The sequence below is a fragment of the Dipodomys merriami genome, unplaced genomic scaffold (assembly GCF_024711535.1).
Source record: "Dipodomys merriami isolate MVZ:Mamm:240054 unplaced genomic scaffold, mDipMer1.0.p SCAF_3, whole genome shotgun sequence".
In the NCBI taxonomy this organism is placed as follows: domain Eukaryota; kingdom Metazoa; phylum Chordata; class Mammalia; order Rodentia; family Heteromyidae; genus Dipodomys; species Dipodomys merriami.
In genome coordinates this window covers 58,509,936-58,537,252 of record NW_027204492.1, presented here as the reverse complement: position 1 = coordinate 58,537,252, position 27,317 = coordinate 58,509,936, and the positions used below count along the sequence as shown (strand labels likewise).

The 27,317-nt window shown below is 34.5% G+C and overlaps 1 protein-coding gene across 1 annotated transcript; it reads left to right on the top strand.

Moving 5' to 3' along the window:
- Nucleotides 1–1,225: 1,225 nt before the first annotated feature.
- On the top strand, nt 1,226–26,344 carry Cylc1 (cylicin 1). The gene is made up of 6 exons (XM_070039057.1): nt 1,226–1,303; nt 6,371–6,424; nt 18,247–18,287; nt 19,697–19,815; nt 21,721–23,427; nt 26,223–26,344. The coding sequence occupies exons 1-6, from the start codon at nt 1,287–1,289 to the stop codon at nt 26,253–26,255; spliced, it is 1,971 nt and encodes a 656-aa protein (XP_069895158.1). The 5' UTR covers nt 1,226–1,286; the 3' UTR covers nt 26,256–26,344.
- The last annotated feature ends 973 nt before the right edge of the window (nt 26,345–27,317 follow it).

Below are 27,317 nucleotides of genomic sequence, written 5' to 3'. Positions count from 1 at the left end.
TAACTTCACATATGAACAAATTGCAATATAGAAAAAATTATATTAATAAGAAAAGCAATATGACTCAACATAAAGCTCATACCTGAGTAAATGAATCCAAAGCTAGTGAAATGACTACAATGCTGGACAAATAAAAATTACTTTAAAAATGTTCAGAAAACTGAAAGAAGATTTGAACAAAGAAAGTAAAGAACACAGAGGAGCACAGTTCAAGACCTACATAAGAAAAAGCTGAAAAACAGATGAGAATTTAGTTTTTTGAGGAATCTCTATATTGACTTCTATAATAGGTGCACTAATTGAAATTCTACCAACAGTATATTTAAAGTGCCCTTTTATCCATATTATCACTAATATTTGATGTTTGCATTCTTGAAGATAGCTATTCTGACTGGCATCTCATTATTTTGATTTTCATTTCTTTTATAATGAAAATGTTGAGCATTTCTTCTTGAATTTATTGGCCAATTGAACTTCTCCTGAGAACTGTATATTTAGTTCCTTTACCCTTTTATTAATTGGACCATTGATTGGGGGGTGTTTTTTTAACTCCTTGTCTTTGGTCCACCTTTAATTGATATTGGTACAGGGTGACAGATAAGGGTCCAGATTTAATCTTTGGTATGTGGGCATTCAGTTCTTCCGGCTCAATTTTTTGAGGAGACTAATCTATTTCCAGTGAAAATTTGGGCCTCCTATGTCTAAATTCATTTGAATGTAGGCATATAGGTTTATTATGGGGTCTTCTAATGTATTCTATTGGTTGTCAGGTCTATTGTTCCAATAACAAGTTATTTGTTATTATTGCTTTATAATATAATTTGAATTCTGTTTTTATGATACTTTCAGTATTTTTTTCACTCCCCTCAGAATTACTTTGGCTATTTGAGGTATTTTTAAAATACCTGTTCTTTTAAAGAATAAACTTTATATTCAATTTTCCTTGCATATCTTCTCTCCCATATAAATACATATATTCAAGTATGTAAGCACACTGTGGGCATTCATACCTATCCAAAACTACTCTTAATTAGGCTAAAATAAAATATATTTAAAGGAATAATTAGATTCAGATAGATTCAATAATGTAAATGGTGAATCAAATATTCACAATTGTAGAACAGATCTGAGGCACATTTTCACTCTGTAACATACAACTAAATTCCTGTACTCCTTTAAATTCCTGTACTTCATAATCTCTTTATGATGTCATCACTCAACTAACCAGCTTAAATCTACCAGCAGTTTGAGCTTATGGCAGTCCTGGCAACACAGAGATAGGGGAAATGTCTCTTCCTGGGTCGTAAGTTACCATTTTAATCATTTTTACTTAACATTATCAATTTAGTTATAGTTTTATATATAATATAATGTACAATATAGTTGTAGTTATATATATATATACATATACATATTAAAAAACATTAAAAGGCATTATAGTCACATTTTTACAGTGAAACTGAGGCTTTTAACTCTGGGCCTTAGGCTCTTGCTAGGCTTTTTCACTTACAACTGGTGCTCTAAAACTTGTCATACCTCCAGTTCTGATTTTCTGATGGTTTATTGGAAATAAGCTTCTTGAGAATTTGCCTGCCTGGTCTGGTTTTGAACTGTGATCCTCAGATGTCAGCTTTCTGAGTAGCTAGGATGGGTCTGAGCCACCAGCACCCAGATCAAATTAATTTTCTATAGATTAAAAAAAGTTTTTCAGCCGGATGCCGGTGACTCACGCCTGTAATCCTAGCTACTCAGAAGGCTGACATCTGAGGATCATGGTTCAAAGCTGTGCAGGCAGGAAAGTCCGGGAGAATCTTCTCCAATAAACTACCAGAAAACCGGAAGTGTCACTGTGGCTCGAGTCGTAGATCAGTAGCCCTGAGCTAAGAGCTCAGGGACAGCACCCAGACCCAGAGTTTAAGCCCCAAGACCGACCAAAAAATATATTTTAAATACAGATCTGAATTTTCCATGTTTTTTTATTTATTTTTATTTTTATTTTTTTGTCGGTCTTGGATCTTGAACTCAGGGTCTGTCCCTGAACTTTCCAGCTCATGAATTTTCCATCTCAACAGAGATGCTTGCCTTTAAAACTTAGCTACAGCAGTTTCTTTAACAAAATTCCTATAAATCTCGACCATTTTACCTCTCTGGGTCTGAATTTCTTCTAACCACATCTGTGTTGAGGAGAGTGAAAGAAATAAATGTATGTGAATGCACTTTAAGGTATAAAGTAAGAAACAATATACTGGTTATGTTGTTCTTAAAAATGATAAACTAGGAAGTGGCACTGTAGCTCAAGTGGTAGAGCGCTCGCCTTGAGCTGAAGAGCTGAGGGACAGCGCCCAGGCCCAGAGTTCAAGCCCCACGACCGACCAAAAAAAAAAAAAAAAAAGTTTGGGGCTGGGAAGGTGGCTCAGTGGTAGAGCGCTTGCCTTGCATGCTCAAGGCCCTGGGTTCGATTCCTCAGCACCACATAAGCAAAAAGAAAAAAGCCAGAAGTGGCGCTGTGGCTCAAGTGGTAGAGTGCTAGCCTTGAGCTGAAGAGCTGAGGGACAGCGCCCAGGCCCAGAGTTCAGGCCCCACGACTGGACCCAAAAAAAAAAAAAAAAAATGATAAACTAGCCAGTTGCTGGTAGCTCATGAAAACTCTATGAAACTCCAGCTCCACAGAGGGAAGCTGGATGTTGTAGTCTGTGACTATTATCTCAGCAATGATGGGAAACCTAAATTAGGTGATCATGATTTAGGAAAGCACAAAGCTTTGAGCTCAAAGCCCATTACAACAAGAAAATATTAATGCTAATTTTATGAAAATAAAATTAGACTGTCCTCTACTTCTCATAAAAGACAAAACCATGTCCAAGAGAGGAATAATAGTTTCTTTTTAAAGAAGTCAATATATGAAAAATATGGAATTAAAAACTATTTTTGCAGTTTTCAATTGCTACAACCTTCAGTGTTATGTAGTATTTTGTCAATCACTCCTTAAATCTTATTTGTTTTTTTTTGGGGGGGGAGGGGTCTGGTCGTGGGGCCTGAACTCTTGGCCTGGCCGCTGACCCTCAGCTCTTCAGCTCAATGCCAACGCTCTACCACTTGTGCCACAGCACCACTTCCAGCTTTTTTCTTTTTGCTTATGTGGTGCTGAGGAATCGAACCCAGGGCCTCATGTATGCAAGGCAAGCACTCTACCACTGAGCCACCTTCCCAGCCCCTTAAATCTTATTCTTGAAAGTAATTAAAAATTAATATAATCTAATTCATGTTGACTTGGAGATACCAGTTAATAGACATGGGTTTTGTGTTGAACCATATGAAGTATAAACATTCAAATATGTTTGCTTACAAAGATCGAAATTTGTTATTGTATGACTTAAGAAAAATCTTATAAGATCAGGAGAAATTGTGAAATTCTAGTGGCAAAATGTCAAGATATGTGGGCGAGAAACCCGTGGACATATTAAATGTGCACAATCTCAAAAAAAATAAAATTTAGAAAATCTTTGACTCAATAACTCAAATTTGGGAAAATTTTTTCCACATAAAAGAATAATTTAATCTTGAACAAAGAAGAGCATTAAAGTGATACATTTCTGTGATGTTTGCATTTGAAAATGACAATTGAACATTTGAATGCAAAAAAATATTTATCAATAAAAATTGAGATCTCCAAGTTGAGCTCCTCAAATCAGCAGTGCTTTTATAATGTCACTTCTAGGTTTGTCATTTTCCTACCATTAAAAAAGCCTAGCCAACGTTTAATTTCATGTCATCAGATGATATTACCTATTACTTTTTCTTATGTTAATCATCTGACTCCTTAGTAACTTTCAATTTGATTATGATTTTCTGTTTGTGTCACTTTTGTCCGAGTGGTCTTAATTCCTGATGAGTTTGCTATACAGCTGATAATTCTCATGCTTAGTATTTCAATTCCTTTTTGGCTGATGCTCTATGGCTGATGCTCTACCACCATAGCTATGCCTTTTGATGGTTATTTTGAAACTAGAGTCTCTCAGACCTTTTTGCTGAGCCTGACTTCAAATTGCAACCCTTCAGATGTCAGCCACCTACTAGCTAGGATTAGTCATAAACCACTTGAGCCTGGCTAATATTCCAATTCTTTTACTTGACTTTTCTTCAATTATCTTGTTTCTCGTCCTACTTTGGTTATGCATTCCCACACAGTAACTCCAAACCTTAATTTCAAACATCTACTGTTCAATTACTAAACATGTATGTCAAATACCTCCACCGTAACATTTCTCCCATCACACTAAGATTATCATTTCTACTACCTTTTCTCTGTCCCTTGGCAGCAATTCATTCCCTGTGGTTTTATAGATTCCCAGTGCATGACAGATTCTTGCCTGAGATTTATACCAGTTTATGGTACATTAGTGCAAATGTTTCCTTGTGTGAATCTTCAGTTCTCCTTAACTCACTCTTCTTTATATCTCTGTAGAAGAAAAGTTTTAAATAAACATAACTCCATACTTGCACAATTACAGGATGTTTTCTGAGGAAATATATATAACCATGATAATTCACTTCAATTTAAATCCATGTTAACAAACATCAAAGGCCCTTTTAAAGTTAGCTAGCAATAATATAAAATTGCTTCATTTTGTTCAACATCCTCCTACTCTTCCAGGTAAGTATTCTTTGTTTTCATTCTGTTCTTAAATCTGCAACATTTTCTCCTGATTTCTTTCTTACATAATAAAGACAAATAGTTGTAGAGACAAGAAGTCCAAAATCAAGAATTGGTTTCCTCTGCAGCTTCCAAAGGAAAACTGTCCTATAGGTATCTTTCTTACTTGCTGGAAGTTTTTAGCATTTCTTTTCATTGCTTACATAGTAGATGCATCATTACAACTTCTGCCCTCTATATTCCATAACATATTTTGTATCTCTGTTTGAATTTCCTTCTTTTTATAAGAACAGTAGTCATTAGACTAGGATACAACTTAAGCATAACATGACTTAATCTTGATTGCACTTTTCAAGACTATTTTCAAATAAATCATATTCTCATATATTAGAACTTGATATGTATTTTAGGGAGATAACATTCCATTTACAGCATTGGGCATTGGATTTTAAGCACTTATGATTAGAGCCCTTATAATTGATTATTTATTCTATATCATCTTCACCATCTTTGAGATTGTGCATATTATCACACAAAAAGTAATAATTCATAAAGAATAATATCACAAAGAATAAATATCATGAAGAATAAAACCATTCATATGCCAGGCACATGTCTATAATCTATATAATCCTAACATCCAGAAGGTTGAGAGAGAAGGATTATGAAGTCATAGCCAAACTGGGCTACACAGTGAGAACCCATCATACAGTTGTTTCACCTATCACTCCATTTCTGTCAGCTTTATGAAACAAAACTCTTTGAAATAACTGTTCATGCAGTTTTCTTCTACCACTAACAACTTCTCTTTAAACTAGATTTTAATTGAAAATTTTAATGCATGATAGTTTTTTCAAAATGAATAAAAGTAGGGCAAGCCTTAGTGGCACATGAATATCATGCAAGAACTAGGGAGATGGAGACAGGAGGACTGTGAGTTTGTAGGCCAGCGTGGGCTACATAGTGAGTTCAAGATTGATTTATATAGTGATACCTAAGAAATAAGAAGAAAGAAAGAATAAAAAACAAAGAATAAGGGGCAAAAAGTGATTCACTCTCCCATATTAGATCCTCAGACATCTCCCTGAAGACACTAGTTTTCTTTTTCTCTAACCTTTTCCATAGTTTTGTTTTTAACCACTCCAAAGAAATGAAATTCTCCAGTGGATTCTATACCTGTAAATCCACCGGTAACATTTGATATAATTGATACTTGTCATTACACTCTACAATTTTCCTTTCCACCATACCCTCTCTGGTGAATCTCCGTTTCCCTCTCTCTCTATGTATATAATATTATATAATTACTATAGTATACATTATATAGTCATATAACTACATGTTATAATCTATTATTATAAATTAACTAATCTATAATTATATAACTATTATACATAATAAAATACACATATTATACATATATAGGAAACCCTTAAAACTCAGTATTTGACCTTTTCTTTACTTCCTACAGTACACTATATTATCAACCTGAAATAAGCTTTACTTAAGTATGCTGTAATATCCTTGCTATGTGTTGAATTTTAGAAAAAAATATTTAAGATTTTGATACACCTGACTTATATAGGCTGATAATTTTTCTTCCTGTTTACAATCTTTTCAGGTTTGTTTAAACCAAGGTTATGCTTCCATAGAATGTTTAAAAGTACTCCCACTTTTTCTTGCAGAGTTTATGAATAATTACCATTTCTTCAACAGGTATTTTCGAGATCTTAACAAGACAGACACCAAGACCTGGACTTTTCTGTATCCGTGAGTATTCTAGTTATGACTCACCATCTTAACGTGTGAATGATAAAATAGATTTTTTATTTACTCATATTTCAATTTTAGTTTTTCTTTTGTAAGGAGCTTGTTTTTTTCATATAGATGTTCAAAGGAATTAAAGACATCTTTTTAGTTTATGCTGTTTTCCTGCTATATCCTTTGTTTTTAATTTGCTACTCTAATTAGCTCCTTCAGGGCCATATTTAGTGGATTTTCTAATTTTTCTTGAAAATTTTTTTCACCATCTACAACTCACAGATATTTTTAAGAATATATTCTGAAGCACTTTATAGTCAGAGAATTAAAGTACTTATTAATTCATTTTATACCACTGCAGTAGTAAATTACATCAAATGCATTATAACAGTCTCTCCTTTTCTAACATAAGAATTTGGAGTTAAAATGTTCTTCATAATTAGATCTTAGCTTGCACTCACTTAATATTACAGTTTTCTTTTTTGGTATCCAGAGAGCTGTTCAAAAGTTTCTAATTTTGATTGTGATTCTTTTTCTTCTAGCATATGTAAATCATACAAAGGAGTTCCACAATATGTCCGTATATTTCCATATTCTTGACCAAATTCACCATCCTGTTACTTTTTTATGACCCTTCACCTTTTAAAAAATTTTAACGAGTTTCATTATTTTATTTTCATAATATACCTGTGACATATTTATATCACAATTACTACACATCCTTTCTTTTTGTCCTACACTCTGATTACATTTTCCTCACCTAAAAATACCCTGTTCACATTCATCTAATTTTTATAGATCTAAATTTTATATATCAGAGAAAGCATATAAACCCATACCTTCTGTTGACCCACAAAGCCACCGAAAAAGTGACTGTCAGTAATCCACACTTTTTTTCTCCTAGAATATGTGTTTTCAAAATCTTCATTTTAGGTGCTCTGAATTCCTTTGGTATTTGTTGTGATATCTCTATTTACTTTTAATTATATTAATTTATGTTTTCTCCATTTTGTTTTTGATTTGTTCTGGTGAGAGTTGGCCAAATTTCTTTTGAAAGAACCAACTCATGGTTTTATATTGTTCTTTTTGTTTCCATTTCATTAATTTCTACCCTGATACCTCTTATTCATGACCATCGATTACTTTTTCACCTTTGCTTACTTTTGTTTTTCTAAGAGGTTAAGGTCCATTCTTAAGTTACATATTTGAGATTTTTCTGATTTTTAATATAGGTACTTGAACCTATGAACTTGAGACTTAGAACTGCCTTTGCTGTGCCCTAAAAATTCTCTAGGTTGCTGAGAAGCTTCTATGCTCTGCAGCTCTTAGATGGAATATTCTATAGATATCCGTTAAGTCCATTTGATCAAATGTCCTTTATTCTGAAATTTCTTTATTGAGTTTGTGTCTGGAAAATCTATGTACTGGAAAGAGTGGATATTGAAGTCACCCAAAATTATTGTGTTGAAATGGATCCATGACTTCATGTCCAGTATTTCCAGTATTTATGAAATTGAATATGTTGCCATTCAGTAGTGCTTGAAATGAGCATGTTCTCTTCTTGGATGGTTTCCATTATCAATATGAAATGACCTTCTTTGCCATTTTTTGATTGATTTTAACTTACAATCTGGTTTGTTAAATGACTACAGCTAGTCCTAGAGATGTTCAGGCTGCATTTGCTTTTAATGTGTTTTTTCATTTTTCAATTTAAGGCTTTGTCTTTGCCAATGAGGTACATTGCTTTTTAGGACATAAAAGATTGCATATTGTTTTCTGTAAATGTTTATTAGTATAAATGAAATGATGTTTATTGAAATGAACTCCAAGAAATGAGTTTTTTTTAGTCTTCCACATTTCTATATCATTTTCCAGTTTGCTATTAAGATTATCATTTCTTCAAACATATATTTTTGCTTCCTTTGTAAAAAATCAGATGGCTGTAGATATAGTATGTTATTTCTGGATCTTCTAGTCTATGGATCTGCAAAATTTTGATCCAAAACTAAACCATTTTTTTACAATGGTAATGGAATATAATTTTAAATATATGTTGTAATTTCCATCATTTTATACTGTTTGATTCTTCTCTAATCCACATTATTTTTATTATCATTAAGTAGTTGTACAAAGGTATTGCCATTTAACAAATCAGTTTATGAATACAGTGCATCTTGATCAATATCACATCTTTCAACATTCTCACTCACTCCTCCAGATCCTTACTTTTCTTAATTTTGTGGTATATACATTGAATTCTTGACTGCATACTACCCTCCCTTCTATTCTTCATTTGTCTACCCCTCTCCCCTTGGCCTCCACATCATCTCTTACAAGTACTGATTTCCTGGTGCTAATTATGTTGAGCTTATACTTTGCCTTTCTAAGGAATTGAATTATTTGAATTCTGCCTTGAATCTACCATATCTCAGGTAATACATTTTTAACCACTTGCATCCCACCCAAAGTGTTTATTTACAGGTTTATAGATGGATTCTGACTTCCAAATATGAAGGAAATATGAAGGAAAGCTTGGCTTAACTTACTCCACTTAATGTATTTTTCGTATTCTTTCCATTCCTTTCTTTTTTTCTTTTTCTTTCTATTTCTTTACAAATGGTAAAATATAATTATTTCTAATAGATTAGTATTACTCCATTGTGTATATATGCCATATTTTCTTGATCCATTTGTCCAATAAGTACTGTCTGCACTGATTCCATACTTTGTCTATGGTAAATAGTGCTCCAACGAACATGATTGTGCTGGCCTTGATTGTGTTTTATTGTATAAATGCCCAGGAATGGAATTGCTGGATAATAGGTTAGCTCTATGTTTAGATTTTTTTCAAGGAACCACTGTACTACTTTCCAAAGTGAACAAGCTTACATTCCCACCAACAGTGTAATAGGGGTCCCTTTTGGCCACATCCTCACCAGCATCTGTTACTGTTTATCTTCTTCATATTGACCATTATAAATAGGGTGAGGTGGAGTCTCAGTGCTGCTTGATTCACATTTATTTCTGGCCAGAGATATTGAACATTTCTTCATGTGTCTATTGGACATTTTCATTTACTCTTCTGAGATGTCTCCTTTTAGCTCATTAACTGATTTATTAATAGAGTTGGTTCTTGGAGGATTTAATTTTTTAAGCTCTATATTCTGGTTCTCAGGCTCTTTTCTGATGTATAGCTGGCAAAAATATCACATTCTTTAAGTTTCATTTTTAGCTTATTACTGATGTTCTTTGCCATGAAAAAACTTTAAAGTTGGATGCAATTCCACTTACCAAGTCTTTCCTTGACTTTTTTTCTGCTTCTGCATCTTTACTCAGAAATTTTCTACCTGTGCTAAGGAGCCCTAATGTTTCACCTACCCCTTCCTGTAGTGGCTTCAGGGTTTCAGAGATAACATTAAGTTCTTTGATCCATTTTGAATTGATGCTGGTTGAAGGTGATATATAAGGATCTAGTTTCAGTTCTCTGCATGCTGATATCCGATTCCCCCAGTACTGTTTGTTGAAAGAGATGTCTTTCTTCCAGCCTATGATTTTGGCTCCTTTAATGAATATTAGATGGTGTTAAGTCTGTGGGTTTCATTCTGTATATTTTGTTCCTCAGACCCCTTTTGTGCCAATACCAAGCTGTTTTCATTACTATACTTCTATAGTAGATTTTAAAGTTTAATATTTTTATACTACCAGCAATACTTTCCCTACTGAGGGTTCCTTTTGTTTTCAAGGTCTTTTGTGGTTCCATATGTATTTTTTATTGTTTTATCTACCTCACTGAAGAATGTTTGGATTTCGATGGGTATTGTATTAAATTTGTAGATTGCTTTGGGCAGTATTGATGTTTTAGTAGTATTAATTCTTCAAACCCAGAAATACAGATAGTCTTTCCAATTACTAGTGTGTTCTTGAATTTCCTTCTTCAAACTTTTATAGTTTTCACTAAAGAGGTCCTTCTTCTCTTCAGATAAGTTAATTTCCATGTGTTCTTTTTTTAGGGTATTGCATATAGAGTTGTTTCTTGATTTAAGTATCTATCTTCTTATTGCTGGTGTATTTAAAAATCCACATTATTTTTCTACTCATCTAATTAAGTTTATTTTTCTGTGTTTTTATGGTTGTGTTCATTTTCCTCTTCATTGTGTAGGATTGTTTAAGTAATTTCTTTAGTGCTGGATTACTGTTCATGAATTCCTTTTGTTTTTATCATGGAGGGTTTTAATTTCTTGTCAAATAATAAATAAGACCTTTCCTGGATGCAGTATTCTTGGTTGACAACTACTTTCTTTCAGTGCTTGACATAAACCATTCCATGCTCTCTTTGCATTTGGAGTTTCCATTGCAAGTCTCTAATTAGTATAATTTGTTTTCCTGTATATGTGACTTGGCAAATCTCTTTTTATATTTTTAATATATTTTTCTTGTAAAGATACTGTATAGAGTGGTTATAGTTAAATGAGAAAGGTAATGAGTTCATTTCCTATTGAGCATTGTTAACCCCTCCTTTGTTTTTCCCCTAATCTCTTTTTAATTTTTGATATTCTTTCATTATTCTATACACTTAATGTATTCGGCATAGTATGCCTTAAAGAGGTTTTCCTCTGAGCTTATCTATTTGGCATTCTACAAGCTTCCTTACCTTGGTACATTTTCTTCAATGCCCATGACTTATGTGCTTTTATTAGTAGTCTTGTTTTCTTTATGATAATAGGGTTTGAAACTAGCATTTTGTTCCTGTTAGTCAAGTGATTTACTGCTGAAACATGCCTTCAATCTTTTTTTGCACACTCTGTTTTTGAGAGTGTCATGCTTTCTGTCCAAGCATGTATCTGCCTCACAGTCCTCCTATTTTTCACTTGTCACTATATTTATGATGACAGGACTCACGCCACCAAATCTGGCTTCTTTCGATGGAGATGAAATCTCATTGACTTTTCTGCTAAGTAAGATTGATGGAGAAATGCAATAATCCTGTTTTTAACTAATATGACAGTTGTAAGTCACTGTTTGTAGATATTGGGTAAGAAGGTGTCTTTGAAGATGTCTGCCTGAGTTGGATTCAAACAGCAATCCGCCCAATCTCATCCTCCCAAGGGTCTAGGATTAGAGGAATGAACTACTGTTCCTGTCTTAATGGTGGTTTTTTTTGGAGGGTGGGGTGCTAGTCCTGAGGCTTAAACTCAGAGCCTGGACACTTTCCCTGAGCTATTTTGCTCAAGGCTAGTTCTCTACTATTTGAGCAACAGTCCCATTTTGGGCTGTTTTGATTATAATAGTTTCATAAACTTTCCTCCCAGGGCTGGCTTTGAACTATAATTTTCAGATATCAATCTCCTGAGTACCTAGAATTATAGGTATGAGCCATCAGTGGCCAGCTAAATGGTCTTTTAATATTAGTCTTTTCAGAGGTCTTACATGTTCTGTTCATTCTTTGTATGTTCTTCTTTATCTTATCTTTGTCTTAATAGTGTATCTCTAACTTGAAGGTCTTTTATATTTGTCTTTTTGAAGTAATCATTTCCAAAATTTCAACATGAATTTTTTCATGACTTCTGTATCATGCTTAAATGCTGTATCATGCTGGTTTATCTTCCTTCTTTCTTCCATTTCATTGTTTTATTCTTTTGCAATGTATTCAGTCATTTATTAATGATCTCTTTACTTTTATTGATTATCCTTTTTTTTGGCTGTGGGGCTTGAACTCTGGGCCTGGGCACTGTCCCTCAGCTCTTCAGCTCAAGGAGAGTGCTCTACCACTTGAGCTACAGCACCAATTCCAGTTTTCTGGTGGTTTATTGGAGATAGGAGTCTTGTGGACTTTCCTGCCTGGGCTGGTTTGAACCGAGATCCTCAGTTCTCAGCCTCCTGAGTAGCTAGAATTATAGGTGTGAGCCACTGATGCCCCTCTGATTATTCTTATAATCAGCAAACCTTTCAAATTCTTTGTCTGAGATATCATCTACTTCCCTTATCATTAATATCTGTCATTATTGAGATCATTTTTTCCCCAATTTACTTCATTATTGTTACCTTTACATACATCTGGAAATAAGTGCCATTTCCTTTTGTATAATGTCATCTGTTCGCTCATTCTCTCTTATTCTTTCTCTCCCATATCCACCCATGAGTTGCATAGTTCACTTTCATCAATATCTGATGCAGCCAGTGTGCTTCACTGTTGCACTTTTTCACCCTTTTCCTCTGATTCTGTGACCTCCTCATACCATCCCACAGATGAGGATGTGAATATATGAGGTCAATTTTTGATGAATCATGTCGCCTTACTTTGTACTTATAATTCTACATTGAACTTGCACATAGAGGCAAAGGCTTTTTTTTTTGAAAATTTAATCCTTAAAATTTTCAATGACAATATCCTCAATGTTCAAGTAGTTCTCTGTGTAGTGAGAGGTCCAAGATGTAACTTCTCATCATTGGACTGGGAATATTACCCAGTAGCCAAATATTTGTCCACATGGAATCTTTAGCAGCACTTAGAAAGTTGAAAACTAGTTGCAGTCTTTTGTATTTCCTAGTTTACAGAGGGACGATGAGGGTTGGGAAAATCAAGGTTTCTACTGTATGCTTCTGGACTGGTTTCACTTTAAAAATGTTCCGCTGGCCGGGCGCTGGTGATTCTTATCTCCAATAAACCACTGGAAAACAAAAGTGATGCTGTGGCCCAAGCGGTAGAGCTCTGGCCTTGATCTGAAGAGCTGAGGGATAGCTCCCAAACTGAGAGTTCAAGCCTCATGACTGACAAAAAAAAAAGTTCCTCTGTTTAGAGGAATGGCTCCTGATAAAGGAAATTTTTCACCCTGTGGGCTGCGTAGGTTCCCCACTTGCTCCAGAAACTCTATAGCTTGTATTCTAGGAGAAGAAAGTTCCAGGACTAGAGGTGTCACCTGAATAGTCAGATACTTGGTGGACATTTTGAGCACTGAGTTCTGCACTGGAAGCAGGGAGCTTTGGAACACAGGCACTTTAGATGCTAGACTCAGTACTTTCATGCTTTCCAGTAATTCCATACCTTGTTGGAGGAAAAAAAAGGTATAACAATCATGGTTCTTATGACTGGGTCTCATAGCTTTTATTCCAACCTAGCTCTAAACACATTCAGCTGGAGGTAAGTTGCCCGCCTCAGTTCGTTTAGACCATGTCCAGAAGTTCTCTACATGGCAAGAGGAAGAAGTTGTGGATCTTATTCATAATATAATTTTAAAATTTGCTTTATTGTTATATTCATAATATCTTACAGCTTAGGGCTGGGAAGGTGTCTCAGTGGTAGAGTGCTTGCCTCGCAGGCATGAGGCCCTGTGTTCCATTCCTCAGCACCACATAAACAGAAAAAGCCAGAAGTGGAGTTGTGGCTCAAGTGGTAGAGTGCTCTCCATGAGTTGAAGAGCTGAGGGACAGCACCCAGGCCCAGAGTTCAAGCCCGATGACCAACAAAAATAAATAAGAATGACAACTTGGTCTGGCAGTGCTAGTATTCAAGTACTTCAACAGCTATTGATATGCTATTTCTATAATGATCCTTAACAAGTGGAACTAAATTCTTGCTAGGGAAAGTAAAATCTCTAATTACTGCATCCTTTACTTCCTGAACTTCCTGATGCTTAAACTTCCCAGTTCGTTCACATTAGACCCTGACTTTCTCCATGGCCACTTTTTGTGGCCATCTTCTAATTAGACATTGCAGCAAGGTGTACAAAGACTTTCAGAGCTATGATTATTCCTTTTCTTTAAGTTTCCAGAGTATCTTAGTCTCAATATTATACACCCTCTCAAGATGATTGTCATACCAATCTCTGAAATGTCTTTCAGGCTTGTGTTAAGTGTGGGCTTGTTCTTCAGCTACAATTTCTAGTCTATCATCATGGCCATCTAACCTAATTTATGGCAATATCTTCAGCTTCCCTTCTCAACTAAGAAGCCAGTATTGTAGTCTTAGACTATTTTCTACATTTCTCTATTGCCTTTCTCTGTACACTTCGGCAACTCCTTCTTGATTTCATATACCCTTCTCCTTTTTTTCTTCAAAATATTGTCTCCACTTTGTTTCTCATATATTTCCTTATTCATAGACTCAATTCCAATCTGCCATCTGTTCCTACTTCCATGATTAATTTTCTAGTTATCATTAGAAATATTTCTTAGCCTTAAAAGGAGTTGATTTTTCTCTTACTGTTTTCAATTGACCTCTTGCCTTTAGCCTTCAAAATTTTTGTTATATTTTATTTAAGATAACTTTATATTAAATGTATTACACTTGTTGGTCTTTCCAGTCCTGAGTGTTAATTTCCCTTTCTCTCCAGATAAGGGAAGTTTCTGTTGCTTCATTCTATAAGCTTGTGTTGCTTTCATTTTCTTTGTTCTTTATGGAACACCAATAATGTAGACATGAGTTTGCTTGACAGTCTCTCATAATTCTCAGATGCTTCTTAATGCTGATAATTTTAATGTTATTTCTCAGATTGTTAGTTTTGTATGACCTGTCTTCACTAATAAGTTTATTGTTTCTCTTTCTCTGTTTGGTCTATTGTCCTATCATTTGGGGAATTTTTTAAGTTTATTATTCTATAGATCCCTGACTTGTTTTGTATTTTATGGTTTCCATTCCTTTTTAGAACTCTATATATTTTGTTTATGCACCTTTTTCATAATTTTATATAGTTGCCTGTCTATAATTGCTTATAGTTTACTGATCTCTAAAGTGATTATTTTGAATTCTTTTTCAGTTGATAAATTTTCATTTCTGGTTTTACTGGTACTTATTTTGTACTTTTGATGGTGTCATGTTTCCCAGATTATTTATGATCTTTGTGGCTGTGTGTTACTATCTGCACATTTAAAAATATGAATTTATTCTTATTTTATGACTTCTTTTCATATGAATTTCCCCTTACCAATGGTCAGTTTATCAAGATATTCTATGGAAACCATTTGAAACAGGTAATCTTGCTACTATAGTCCTCATGCAACCTGTCTCAGTTCCTGGATCCACAGGTGAGTGGACCTACTACCCAAATATATAGAGACAAGCTTGGATCCTGGTCTGTGATTGCTAGTCTGAAGTCTAAGTCCACAGGAGGTAACAGCACTGGAATGATCTCTAAATCTGAGCTAGTCAGATAATAAGATGACTCTTACACTTGGGGTAATGGAAATATGCTTAGAGTATGAATCCATGATATTTGATATGCATTTGAAATTGGCCAGGAGCTTGAGTCTGTGGGAATGGGCCTGTGTTCTGAGTCCAAGGGGTAATATTTAGAGTCTGGATCTGCACAGAACATAGAGCCTCAATTTGCATGCATTCTCCTAAATATCATGGTCTCCTAGGTTTGTTTGGACTCTGTATGTACAAGAGTTTAAGAACAATTTGAAATATCCTGGAGTATTGATCTAACTTCATCCTGAAGCTTAGTTTGGGGAGGCTAATCTAGATATTGTATATTTGAATCTAATTCTTCAGAAAAAGTATTAAGGGCTATCCCAATGGCAAAAAAAATCCATGAATGAGACAGGAGACTGGGTCTACAGGAGTATTAATGGGCCAATTTGGAAACACAGAGAACAGTCTTGCACCAAATGAGCCTGTATCTTTAGAGGCAAACCTGGACATTGAGTCCTCACCAGCTAGCTCAGTAATGACTTCTCGCTGGATCTTGGACTTGAAACTATTCACATGGTACTTGGATAGAAGCAAGATATATGTACATATGTATGGATGTATGGATGGATGTATGGATGGATAAATATGGATATATATGTCTAATATATATGTCTAATATATATATGGATATATAGGAATATATATATATAGGGATCTGAGATCTGGCCCAGCACTGGCATGGGTCTGAAGTCTAGGGCTAATGTCTGTGAAAAAGGCACTTAGGTATCTTGGAATCTCAACCCCAGGAGCTGGTCTGATAATATGTCTACATTTTCAGATACTGGTGTGGAGGCTGGGTATATGGGTATAAGCTTAGATGACAGAGTCATGGAAAATAGCTTGGATCCTGGGTCCACAAGTGTAGCCCTGGTGCCTGGAGCCACAAAGGCTGGCCTACCATTGGGAAATACTGGAATCTGCCTGGACTCTGGGTCTACTGAAGCATGGAGATAAAGTGTTTGGTCTCTAGCCTTGGGTTTCACAAGCCCACTTGGCACTAGGAAGCCTTTGAGCTTGTGCCTTAGAATCCTCTCTGGTTTGATCTGCAGCTTCTATTTTAGTGTCTGACATAACTTGGACTGGCCCAGAGATATTCCATAAATCTCACCTTGATGATAAGGTAGAGTTGAGGCTCTGCACAAAGGTCCTGACCTAGAGTCTTGAACTGTGGCTTCTGTGTTGGTAGTGGTATAAATCTGAAGACTGGGAAGAGATGAACTGGTCTGACACTACATCAACTAATGTGGGACTTCAAAGGGAGGACTAGATGGGCTTATTGTCTATATTCTTGAAATATGGACTAAAGGCTAGATTTGTGGGTATTAGCATAGTGCCTGGAACATTAAGGATCAACCTATTCCTGGCGTCTGTGAGTGTCATCTTGAATTCTGTGACTGTGGGGGCCAGCCTAGGTCTTGAACAATCTGAAAATTCTTTCTATAGGAGCCTTCTCCTTGTTAGGGACATGGAGGAGTCTGCGGCCATGGGTGTTGTGTAGAGCTGAGGTCTTTGAGTGATGCAGGATTGACTAGACTGTGGCAGTGGGAAGAAGTCTGGCAGTGGAAAAATTCTTTCTATAGGAGCCTTCTCCGTGTTAGGGACATGGAGGAGTCTGTGGCCATGGGTGTTGTGTAGAGCTGAGGTCTTTGAGTGATGCAGGATTGGCTAGACTGTGGCAGTGGGAAGAAGTCTGGCAGTGGATCAGTCCTGAAGCTTGACTCTGTGTGGACTGGCCTGGTGCTGAGGAAATACACTGGGGCCAGACTAGTTGTGAGGCAGACTTGGAGAATGAATTTGCCTGTTCAGTGTCCTACTCTGTAGCTCCCATTACTCAAGTTTTACAACTGATTCTGAGTTATAGGTCCATTATATTGAGTTGATATACCTAAAATGGTTTACTGATAATTTTTTAAAATGGAAATTTAGAAAATATAACTTTAGTCAAAATTAATGAAGATCTAAAAATCTTAGTATGAAAACAACAATCCAGACAGCACAACAATTTTCAACTACTAACTTTCAAAAGATGTAGCTCATCATATTATTCTATCAACTCTATGGAATTAATGTAGTCTTAGCACATTGATCTGTTCCATTGAAAAAGGAAAAAATATAAATATACACTATATAAGAAATCTTTGAAGTTTCAGTTTTTACCAATGTCCAAAACAGTGGTTATTAACCTGAGCCAAGTATCTGATTATGAATTTCATCCAGGATAGTTTTTAAATACAGATTTCATTAACCCATTGAGTGGTCATTATTCATAGATCTGGAATCAGTTCTTATATTTCCTTATGCTTTTAAAATATTCCACATTAATTCTAAAGATTGTGTTTAAGTGAGAATCACAGGATTTTATGACTCAGTATCTTTAAAGTCTTTTTTTTTAAGTAAACTAGTACTTATTTAAAGATGAGTATAGGCCAGGTTTTGTGTTAAGTGCCTATAGTTTCAGGAAGTAAAAGGTTTACTCAAATACATTCCCCTATTTTTACTTATTTTGTTTTATATTTAAGAATTTGTTGATGAAATAATCCCTAAGATTTCTTCATGTTGCTGAAACATTATTCATGATAATAATTTGACTATTACTAGATATAACATAATTTCAATTATAGCATTTTTAAATTTTTTACAGAGATGAAATAAACACCAGAACATCAGATGATTCCTGTCAGAGTGAGAACTTAGTCTTTAAAATTCAATATTTTACATTTGAAAATAATTTTAGCAACAAATGATCAGTATCTTCTATTAAATGTGGTAAAGCAAGATTTTCCTTAATTTCTATCAAAATGCAAATAAACACATGAATATGCACATTATTATGTTGGATTTTAGGTTTAAAATGCTGTCAAGTTTGTATAAAGTATTTATATAAGTGAAAGATTTACTTGGTCATATAAAGTGAAAGATTTACTTTATTTTTCTTCCTCATACTACAGATCAGCTTGTCTGAATAAATTCCTGTGTTTAAATATCACAATTACAAAATCCAAAATAGGGAAGGCAAATATAAAAATATGAAAGTAATTGTTGAAAAGCTGATACTTTAGAAAAGTTCTTACTATACAGAACTGAAAATTTACTACAATAGAATTTTTGGCCAATGGTTTCATTTCTTCCTGCAGGAAACATAAAACGTTATGTAACAATATGATTAAGAACATGAACTCTGAAAGCAAACTGTCTGATATTTATTATCTTTACATTCTATGGCGAGAAATTTAACCTGTTTATGCTTCATTTTTCACATTTGTTAGTCAATTGTGTTATATAGTTTTACAAATAAGAATTATGCCAACTGCCATATATAAAGTGTTTCACATATGGCATCGCATATAATAAATACCACATAGCTTCTGCGGGTCCAGCTATGCTGTTATTGCTAAAAATACTGTCATATATAATGGCTCTATTTTGTTAAGAGAGTAATGGCATATCTCATTACTATCCTCAACTCTAGATGTATTCTGAGTGCTTTCCCCAATTCCTATGTTGACATATTTTCCAGCTAATTTGATCTTCCTGATGACTTTATTGTGTATGACCTTAAGTATATATACACAATTCCTTAAATATCAGTTTCTAGAACTGAATGTTCTATTTTGTGTTTATGGTCCTATATATCTCTGACTTAGGACAACACTGAGGTCAAGCGGGTGCTAAAATCTCAGATTCTATTAGTCAAGACTTTTAATATGCTAGTTATTATAGGAATGACAAGCAATAATTCCTGCTATCTCATCAAAATGGTGCAAGGAAAAAAATCAAAATAGAAGAGAAAATGAAGACACTTACAAAGAAACACTGAATCTTTCTCTATATTCCATCCTTATTAATTTATGAGAGTATTTTTCATTTTGATTTAAGGAATACTTATAAACATGGTTTAATGTAAAAATATAATTACAAATGTTATTTTAAAAATAATTCAACGTTGCAGAGATTATAATTATACATTTAAGTTATGCCATTATTTATCTTAATAGTATATTATCCTAAATAGTATATTTCTTATTCAACTATATTGTTTGATGATACAAGTCCACCTACCAGTTCAAAGTCATTATCTTCTCTCTTTTCAGTAAGCGAAACTAATGAAAAATCATGGAATCAAGAGCATTTTAATTTGACATTTCCCAAACCATCTGTGCCAGATAGAAAAGAGAGATCAAGCCCTTCAGAACCACAAATCATGGTTCTTGTGAGTTGAAAAAAATCATTTTAGGCCTAATTTAAGTTTATGTAACATATATAAATATGAGTAAGGTTTATATGAATTAAATTTGACCAGGCAAAAGCAGGTTTTTAAATTTATATTTCTCTGTAGATTGCACCTATCTGCTTTATAATAAACTTTTATTTTCACATGGTCCACCACATGGAAGTTATTTTGTTTCTAATAGGCTAGGCAACAGGAAAACCTAATGATAATGACAGTGTCTATGAGTAAATGTTTATTATTGGCAAATATATCTAAAGATTGAATCTTAGAACAGGAGCCCATCTTAAAGTGTTATGGCTTCCATTTTTTTTCATCTGAAATTCTACATATTTGATACCAGGAGATTTATGTTTTCTGTTGTTTCTTTTTTTTTATTTTTGGTCGGTCGTGGGGCTTGAACTCTGGGCTTGGGCGCTGTCCCTGCGCTCTTCAGCTCAAGGTGAGTGCTCTACTGCTTGAGCCACAGCTCCACTTCCGGTTTTCTAGTGGTTTATTGGAGATAAGAATCTCATGGACTTTCCTGCCTGGGCTGGCTTTGAACCACGATCCTCAGATCTCAGCCTCCTGAGTAGCTAGAATTACAGGCGTGAGCCACCAGCGCCCGGCCTGTTGTTTCTATAAAGTGGAGTTATATTATTAGCCAAAAACACAACTAGATGAAATAGTTTAACATGTAAATCAATCTCTGTAGCCACATATTACAATTACATTTTTCAATATTTTGGTGTGAGTAAAAGTAAAAACATTATTTATTACGAAATGGAAAGACTTGGAAAAAATTATATTCAGTGAAGTAAGCCAGGCCCAAAGAAACATAAGTCCCATGATTTCCCTTATTTGCAATAACTGATATATGTCTAGGACAAGCAGAAAAGGTCAAAAGCTATGTACATATGACCATATAAGATGATGTTAAGTGAAATAAATCCCAAGATAGGGACATAAGTGTTTTTTTTTCTTGCTTGCTATTGTTTTTAATGTACTTATAATCTACTATGTGATTTTTTTGTTTCTTTTGTATGTTCTTCCCCCATGGTATAACCCCTGTTTTCACTGTATTTGATTCTGGTGCCCTGCACCTTGTATATACACTTTTCTAATTTCGGGAGGGGAAGGAAAAAAACAAAATGCTTAAGTAGGGATACATTGTAACAATGAGATGTACAAGACACTATGTTGAAAAGGAACTTTACAACTTGTAAAGGGAGGGAGGAAGGAGTTGGGGAGGTGAGGAGGGAAGGGAAGGTAGGGGAAAAACAAAAGAGATAAGAATGCTCAATAAGAAATGCACTCACTACCTTACTCATGCAACTGTAACCCCTCTGTATACTATTTTTACAATAAAATGTATTAAAAAACACTACAACAAAAATTAATATTGCCTGAATATTTTTTTGTTATATCCTTTTCTCAGTATTTCAGTGTGAAGGGGGTCAGATTATAAATTTTACCAGAGAAATTTAAAGCATAAATGAAATCAGGATAGGCATAAACACTAAGAATAACATGACAAAATTCAAGATCATCTTATTTATTGCTAACATGGGGAAGAAGGATATTCAAAATATTCTCTGAGTTCCAAAAGGAATTCACTGTTAATTTCAAGGTATGACTTAGACATTGTGGATTATTGTGGACCTGATCTAATCCTAATATGAATTATTAAAAATTTTGTCTCCCCTAAAGTCATCTAATTTCCAAACTGGGGTTTTGGCCACTCGTGCACACACACACACACACACACACACACACACACACACACACACACACACACACACACACAATTTTAAATAGTTAATAAAAAGATAAACTATTTTTACATTGCAACATAAACATGTAAGTAATCCACAAATGATTGTCATTATTTTATCCCATCTTTTTCAGAAGCAAAACAAAAATAAAATTGAGAAAGATCATATGTCAATTGATATGTGGATGAGGCATTCTTTAAGAGAACTTCTCCAAACACCATCAATTTCTGTACCTGTCATGAAACAAACTCCATCCATATACTCTTATGCTTGTGAAACCCTTCCTATAATGGAAGAGATTAAAAAGCCTGAAAATGGTAAAAAAATAACAATGAAAAAAAACTCAAAGAACAAAAGAGATCCCCATGCAACAAGTCCAGAATCCAAAAAGGTAGTGAAAAATGTTTTATCTGAAACAACTAATGAAGCAGATAAATTTCCATCAAAATCATTACACAAAAGTGAACTATTTAAGAAGTCAAAGACCACATCAGAAACAAATCTAGAATCCAAAGACTGTAGTGCAACCTTAAAAACAGAACTAAAAGAAGCTAAGAAAGAACCAACAAATTCTGAGGAGACAGATACTGAATCCACATATGCAAATAAAAATCCAAAGATAGATTTCAATAATATCCTAAAGGAAGATTACAACAAACCAAGGTCTTGCTCAATGAGTCATTTGAATAGGAAACTCGTGAAGGGTTTAAAGGTGTCTGATATTACATACTTTGATTTTAATAAGCAGACAATAAATTGCTCACAGAACAATTCAAAGAAACCTTTAAAGAAGTCTGCAAAGAAGAGATCTGATGCTGAATCTGGAGATTTGAAAGACACTAAGAAGGGTAAGAAAGATGCAAAGAAAAGTGACAAGAAAAAGGATTCAAAGAAGGATGAAGAGTCTAGTGAGATTGAATCTGGAGACACAGAAGTTTTAAAAAAAGATCCAAAGAAGAGTAAGAAAGACACAAAAAAAGGTGATAAGAAAAGAGATTCAAAGAAGGATGAATACTCTAGTGATGATGATTCAGAAGAGCCAGAAGTTTCAAAGAAAGATTTAAAGAAGAGCAAGAAAGTTTCAAAAAAAGATGATAAGTTAAAAGATGCAAAAAAAAGTACAGGGTATGGTGGCGCTGAATCTGAAGACTCAAAAGATTTAAAGAAAGATCCAAAGAAGGGTAAGAAAGGTTCAAAGAAAGATGAAAAGAAAGACACAGGCACTACGGATTCTGAATCTGAAAAGGATGCAAAGAAGAGTAAGAAAGATGTCAAGAAGGAAAGGAAACCAAACATACAGAAGCCTCCTCAGAACTCAGAGTCTACTGATGCTGATTCAGAATCTGAAAGTGATTCAAAACAGGCTAAGAAAGATTCAAAGAAGGCTAAGAAAGATTCAAAGAAGGAAGGTGACAAAAAGAAAGATATGAAGAAGAATGTAGTCTCTACTGAAACTGAGTCTGACATAGAGCCAAAGAAGGGTAAGAAAGATTCAAAGAATGAAAACAAAGGCTCAAGAACTGTCAAGAACAATGCAGAATCTACTGATGTTGAACCCACAGACTCACTGTTGTCTAAGGTTAAGAAATTTGATGATTCTGATGTCACATCCATAGATTCAAAGAGGGAAATAGCAGAAGCAAAGAAAGGATTCAGACTATTAGCCAAAAAGACCACTTTCAGAGAAATGGGGGAAATGTCAACTCCAAGTAGAATTCCTTCATCAAGGGAAAGACCACCTCTTCCTCCTTGTGATCTTTATCTACAATCACCTAAGATCAGACGTATCTGCCAGTGCAACATGCCTCCTCCACCTCCAAAACCAAGATATGCTCCTTTGGTATGTTTATTCATTTTATTTTATGCCAAATTGGATTTCTAAAGGAAAGAATTTTAAAAGTCTAATAGTATATATTCTCTAAATAATAGTTCTCTTTACTCTAATGTTGGCCAAGTTTGGGATTCAGAGGTGACAAAGATGAATCCTTCAAAATGACTAAAACAAGTTACAGAATTGGTTAAACATTTTAAGAGAAAAAAATTTTGACTACTAAGAGAGATAGCTTGCAGCTTAAGTATAACAGGGTCATTTTACAAAAAGTGTTAACTGTTTTGTTCTACACTAAGGAAAAAAATGAAAATTTACTAAAACTTCTACAAGGGCAGATTTAAGTGAGATATAAAGGCATTTTCTAGGAACTCACTGAATACTAAATACAGTAACATCCAATTAACCAAAGTCCAGACATGACAGGTAGAAATACACAAAAATTCGGATACGTGAAACATGTTATTTATTCAAATTCTAGGTTTTATGGCACACAGGGCCTCCCATGCTAGGCAGGTATTCTGTTGCTTAAGCCCTGTCTACAGCCCATTTTGTTCTAGTTACTTTCGAGATAAGTTTTTGCTTTTTGTGAGGCAGCCTGGACCATGACCTTTCTGTATTACACTTCCTGCAGTAGATGGGATGAGAGACACATACTTTCATTGTATAAATTGTCTGTTTTCAACATGGTAGGAATGAAGTCTTCTGTCTTGCTAAACTTAGAATATTGAAGTATCTTTAAATATTATATTTGTAACCTTTCCCTTAGTTTCCTTATACTTCTTTTTAGTTCTTTCTTCCTATATCTAAAATCTGGATTTAGTCTTGTCCCAAATATTTCAGAAACATAGGATGTAAAACAGAATACCAAACTGTGAATTGACAGTGCTAGTGAAAAGATTGGAGAATAAAATAAAACTGTCATTAGTAAAAGGTAAAAAAGTATAGGGACAGATAATGTATGCAGGAAGTGAGTGATAAATATAAATAACAAAACCATGACTGGATTCAGCGCCTTACTTCTGTAATCTTACATATTCAGGAGGTAAAGTTCAGAAGGACTGTAATTTGAGTCTGACCCTGGCAAAATATTCTCAAGACCCTACCTTAGCCAATGAAAATATGAACATGGTGGCAGAAACAGTCATCACAACATTTTGGGAAGAGTCAATAGGAGGACTGATGTCCAGGGTACCCCATGCATAGTTAAAATATCTTTTTGAAAAATAATAAAAATGAAAATAGCTGGAGATTTGGTTCAAGTGATATAGCACCTATCTGAAAATGATCAGATCTTGAGTTCAAAACATAGCTGCCAAAAAATCAGGAGTTAAGGATGTGGCTCAGGATTTAAGGATGTGTTAGAGTGCTTATCTAGCACTGGATTTGATTCTCAGTACCTTATATAGAAATGAGGGAAGGAAGGAAAGAAAAGGAAGGGAGGAAGGAAGGAAGGAAGGAAGGAAGGAAGGAAGGAAGGAAGGAAGGAAGGAAGGAAGGAAGGAAGGAAGGGAGGGAGGAAGGGAGAGAGGGAGGGAGGGAGGGAGGGAGGGAGGGAGAAGAAAAAACCATGAAAATATTAACTATAGTAACAAAGCACCTCTGTGAGATAATTTAATATCTAAGATAATGCCACAAGATACATAACAGCTTGTGCTGGTTCCTCATTCCTGTAATCCTATCTACTCAGGAGGCCGAGATCTGAGGATCATGGTTCAAAGCCAGCCCTGACAGAAATATCCATGAGAGTCTTACATCCAATTAACCAGCAGAAAGCCAAATGTGGAGCTATGGCTCAAGTGGCAAAGCACAAGCCTTGGGTAAAAATACTGAGATGATATCCAGGCCCTGAGTTCAAGCCAGTACTGGCCAAAAAATAGACTCTACCTATATGTTATATAAATATATCAAATATAATTTTATGTTATCTTTATACAATTTATAACTAGTGAGGCTTCAGTGACTGAGTTACATTTGCTCACTGCTAACTGCAGAAGGGGACAAATATAATTAGGCTTAACCATCTTCTGTGCACATACGGGAACAAATAGGAAGAGTTGTTAATGAGACAATCACATTTACTCACTAATTTTACTCTGAAATGTATTCTGACAAAATGATTAAAGAAAAAACAAACTGCACATAAAAAGTGAGTGAAACATTGTAATATATTTATATGTATATAAACAAACATTTGCACATATGTTTATGAACATATATGCTTATATGTTTATAGTGATCAAGCCTGGAGAAAATATATATAGGGGAAAGATAACACTATAATATTAAGAGAAATAAGGAAAATTACTATAAGATCATAATTAAGAAAGAAATGTGTGTATGTGTACAAATACACAGTAACATTTAAACATACTTTTATTGTGATGAAATTTGGAGTTGCTATTAGTAATTTTTAATATATATTTTAACAGTATATTCTCAATTTTAATAGCTCTACTCCATCAATATACTTAAAATAGTGAGAACTGAGACTAATTGATAAACTGGGTGATAGACTGATTCCTAATTTTTAAAATGGTGAAGAGACTAACATTTAGTACCTCTACCGCTTCAGTGGCCATTAGAATTATTCATGGGCTTTTTGTTATCCACATTTCTGAATTCCATCTTCTTTGAGTTAGTAAGGGTGAAGTTGAGACCGGAGACCTTCATTTTTAGAAGAAATAAGAAAATTAATATCTAAGATCCTTTTCATTGTTGACATTCTGTATTTTGGCATATCCATAACACATCAAGAACTCCCTTATGACATTTTACTTATTTTCTCTTTCTATTTTATTCCTCAGCCTGAAGCAGAATGGATCCACAAGCTACTTTAAACAGCATCTGAGCACTTGGTTTCACCAGAATGGCTTTACTACCGCATGTTCTGTTAACATAAGCATCGCTACTGTGTAACTGTAATAAATAAAAGCAGGTGTTGCATGGTTATCACAGTAAGTTTTCACATAATCTTAGTGTATTATTATACAAAAAGGTTCTCTATTCTTTGTATTAATTCATTGTATTAAATACTGAAACAAAAATAACGTCAAAATTAACCCCATTCTCTGAAGCTACACTCTAGAATCATTTCTGAGTTTGTGATAAAATATAGTAATTTCCCTTTGAATGTCTCTATCCTATGTTCTTAAAAATCTTTTAACTTAGCACATATAAAGGTTAATAGAGAATGTGAAGAGCCAGAGAGTTCCACACTTCTAAAAGGAAAATAACTATTTTTAGATATTAACCCTTAGCAATGATTTTTTTGTTAAATCAAGTAATAACCAGACTCACAATTTTTCTCCTAAGTCTATCTTATAAAATAGTTTTGGCAAGGAATCTACTAAATCAGTTTAGTGAGAGGCCTCATTCTCAATATCTGATCATCCTTGATACATGAATGTGTACTTCATCCCAGGTGATGGCTGATCATACTAGGATCCTATTAGGTCAGCTTAGTCAGAACCTGCCACTTCCTCTAAGTAGTTTTCCATTCATTCACAAACCAGATGGTTGGCTGTAACTTTCCATTTGTCCATGGTATATTTATTTAGAGCTGAGATCTATCCCTCTTTACTGAACAACCCCATTGATATGATTTCCATGCTTATCATGACAGGCTCTTTGGTAGCTAAGATTAAAGGTGTGAGCCACCAGTTCCAAGCCTTGATAGATTTTTTATTGAAATACTGGGATCAGATCTAAGTATCATTACTACAGATCCAGGAACCATTCAAAGAAAAATGATGCTGTATAGCAGCATCCAATGCCTGTGGCATTGGAAAAGATCTAACAGGAAGCATAACAAAAGGTGGTTGTTTAACAATAAGTATAGATTCAATAATGCCACTATACAAGCAATTAATAAAAGAACAATTAGAGCAGGTAACATTAAA

What these genes read in the sequence shown, in the direction of transcription:
- Cylc1 (XM_070039057.1), top strand. An exon ending in ATCAGATGATTCCTGTCAGA is followed by an intron (nt 18,288 to 19,696) that starts GTGAGAACTTAG and finishes CTCTCTTTTCAG; the next exon opens with TAAGCGAAACTAATGAAAAA. An exon ending in AACCAAGATATGCTCCTTTG is followed by an intron (nt 23,428 to 26,222) that starts GTATGTTTATTC and finishes TTTATTCCTCAG; the next exon opens with CCTGAAGCAGAATGGATCCA.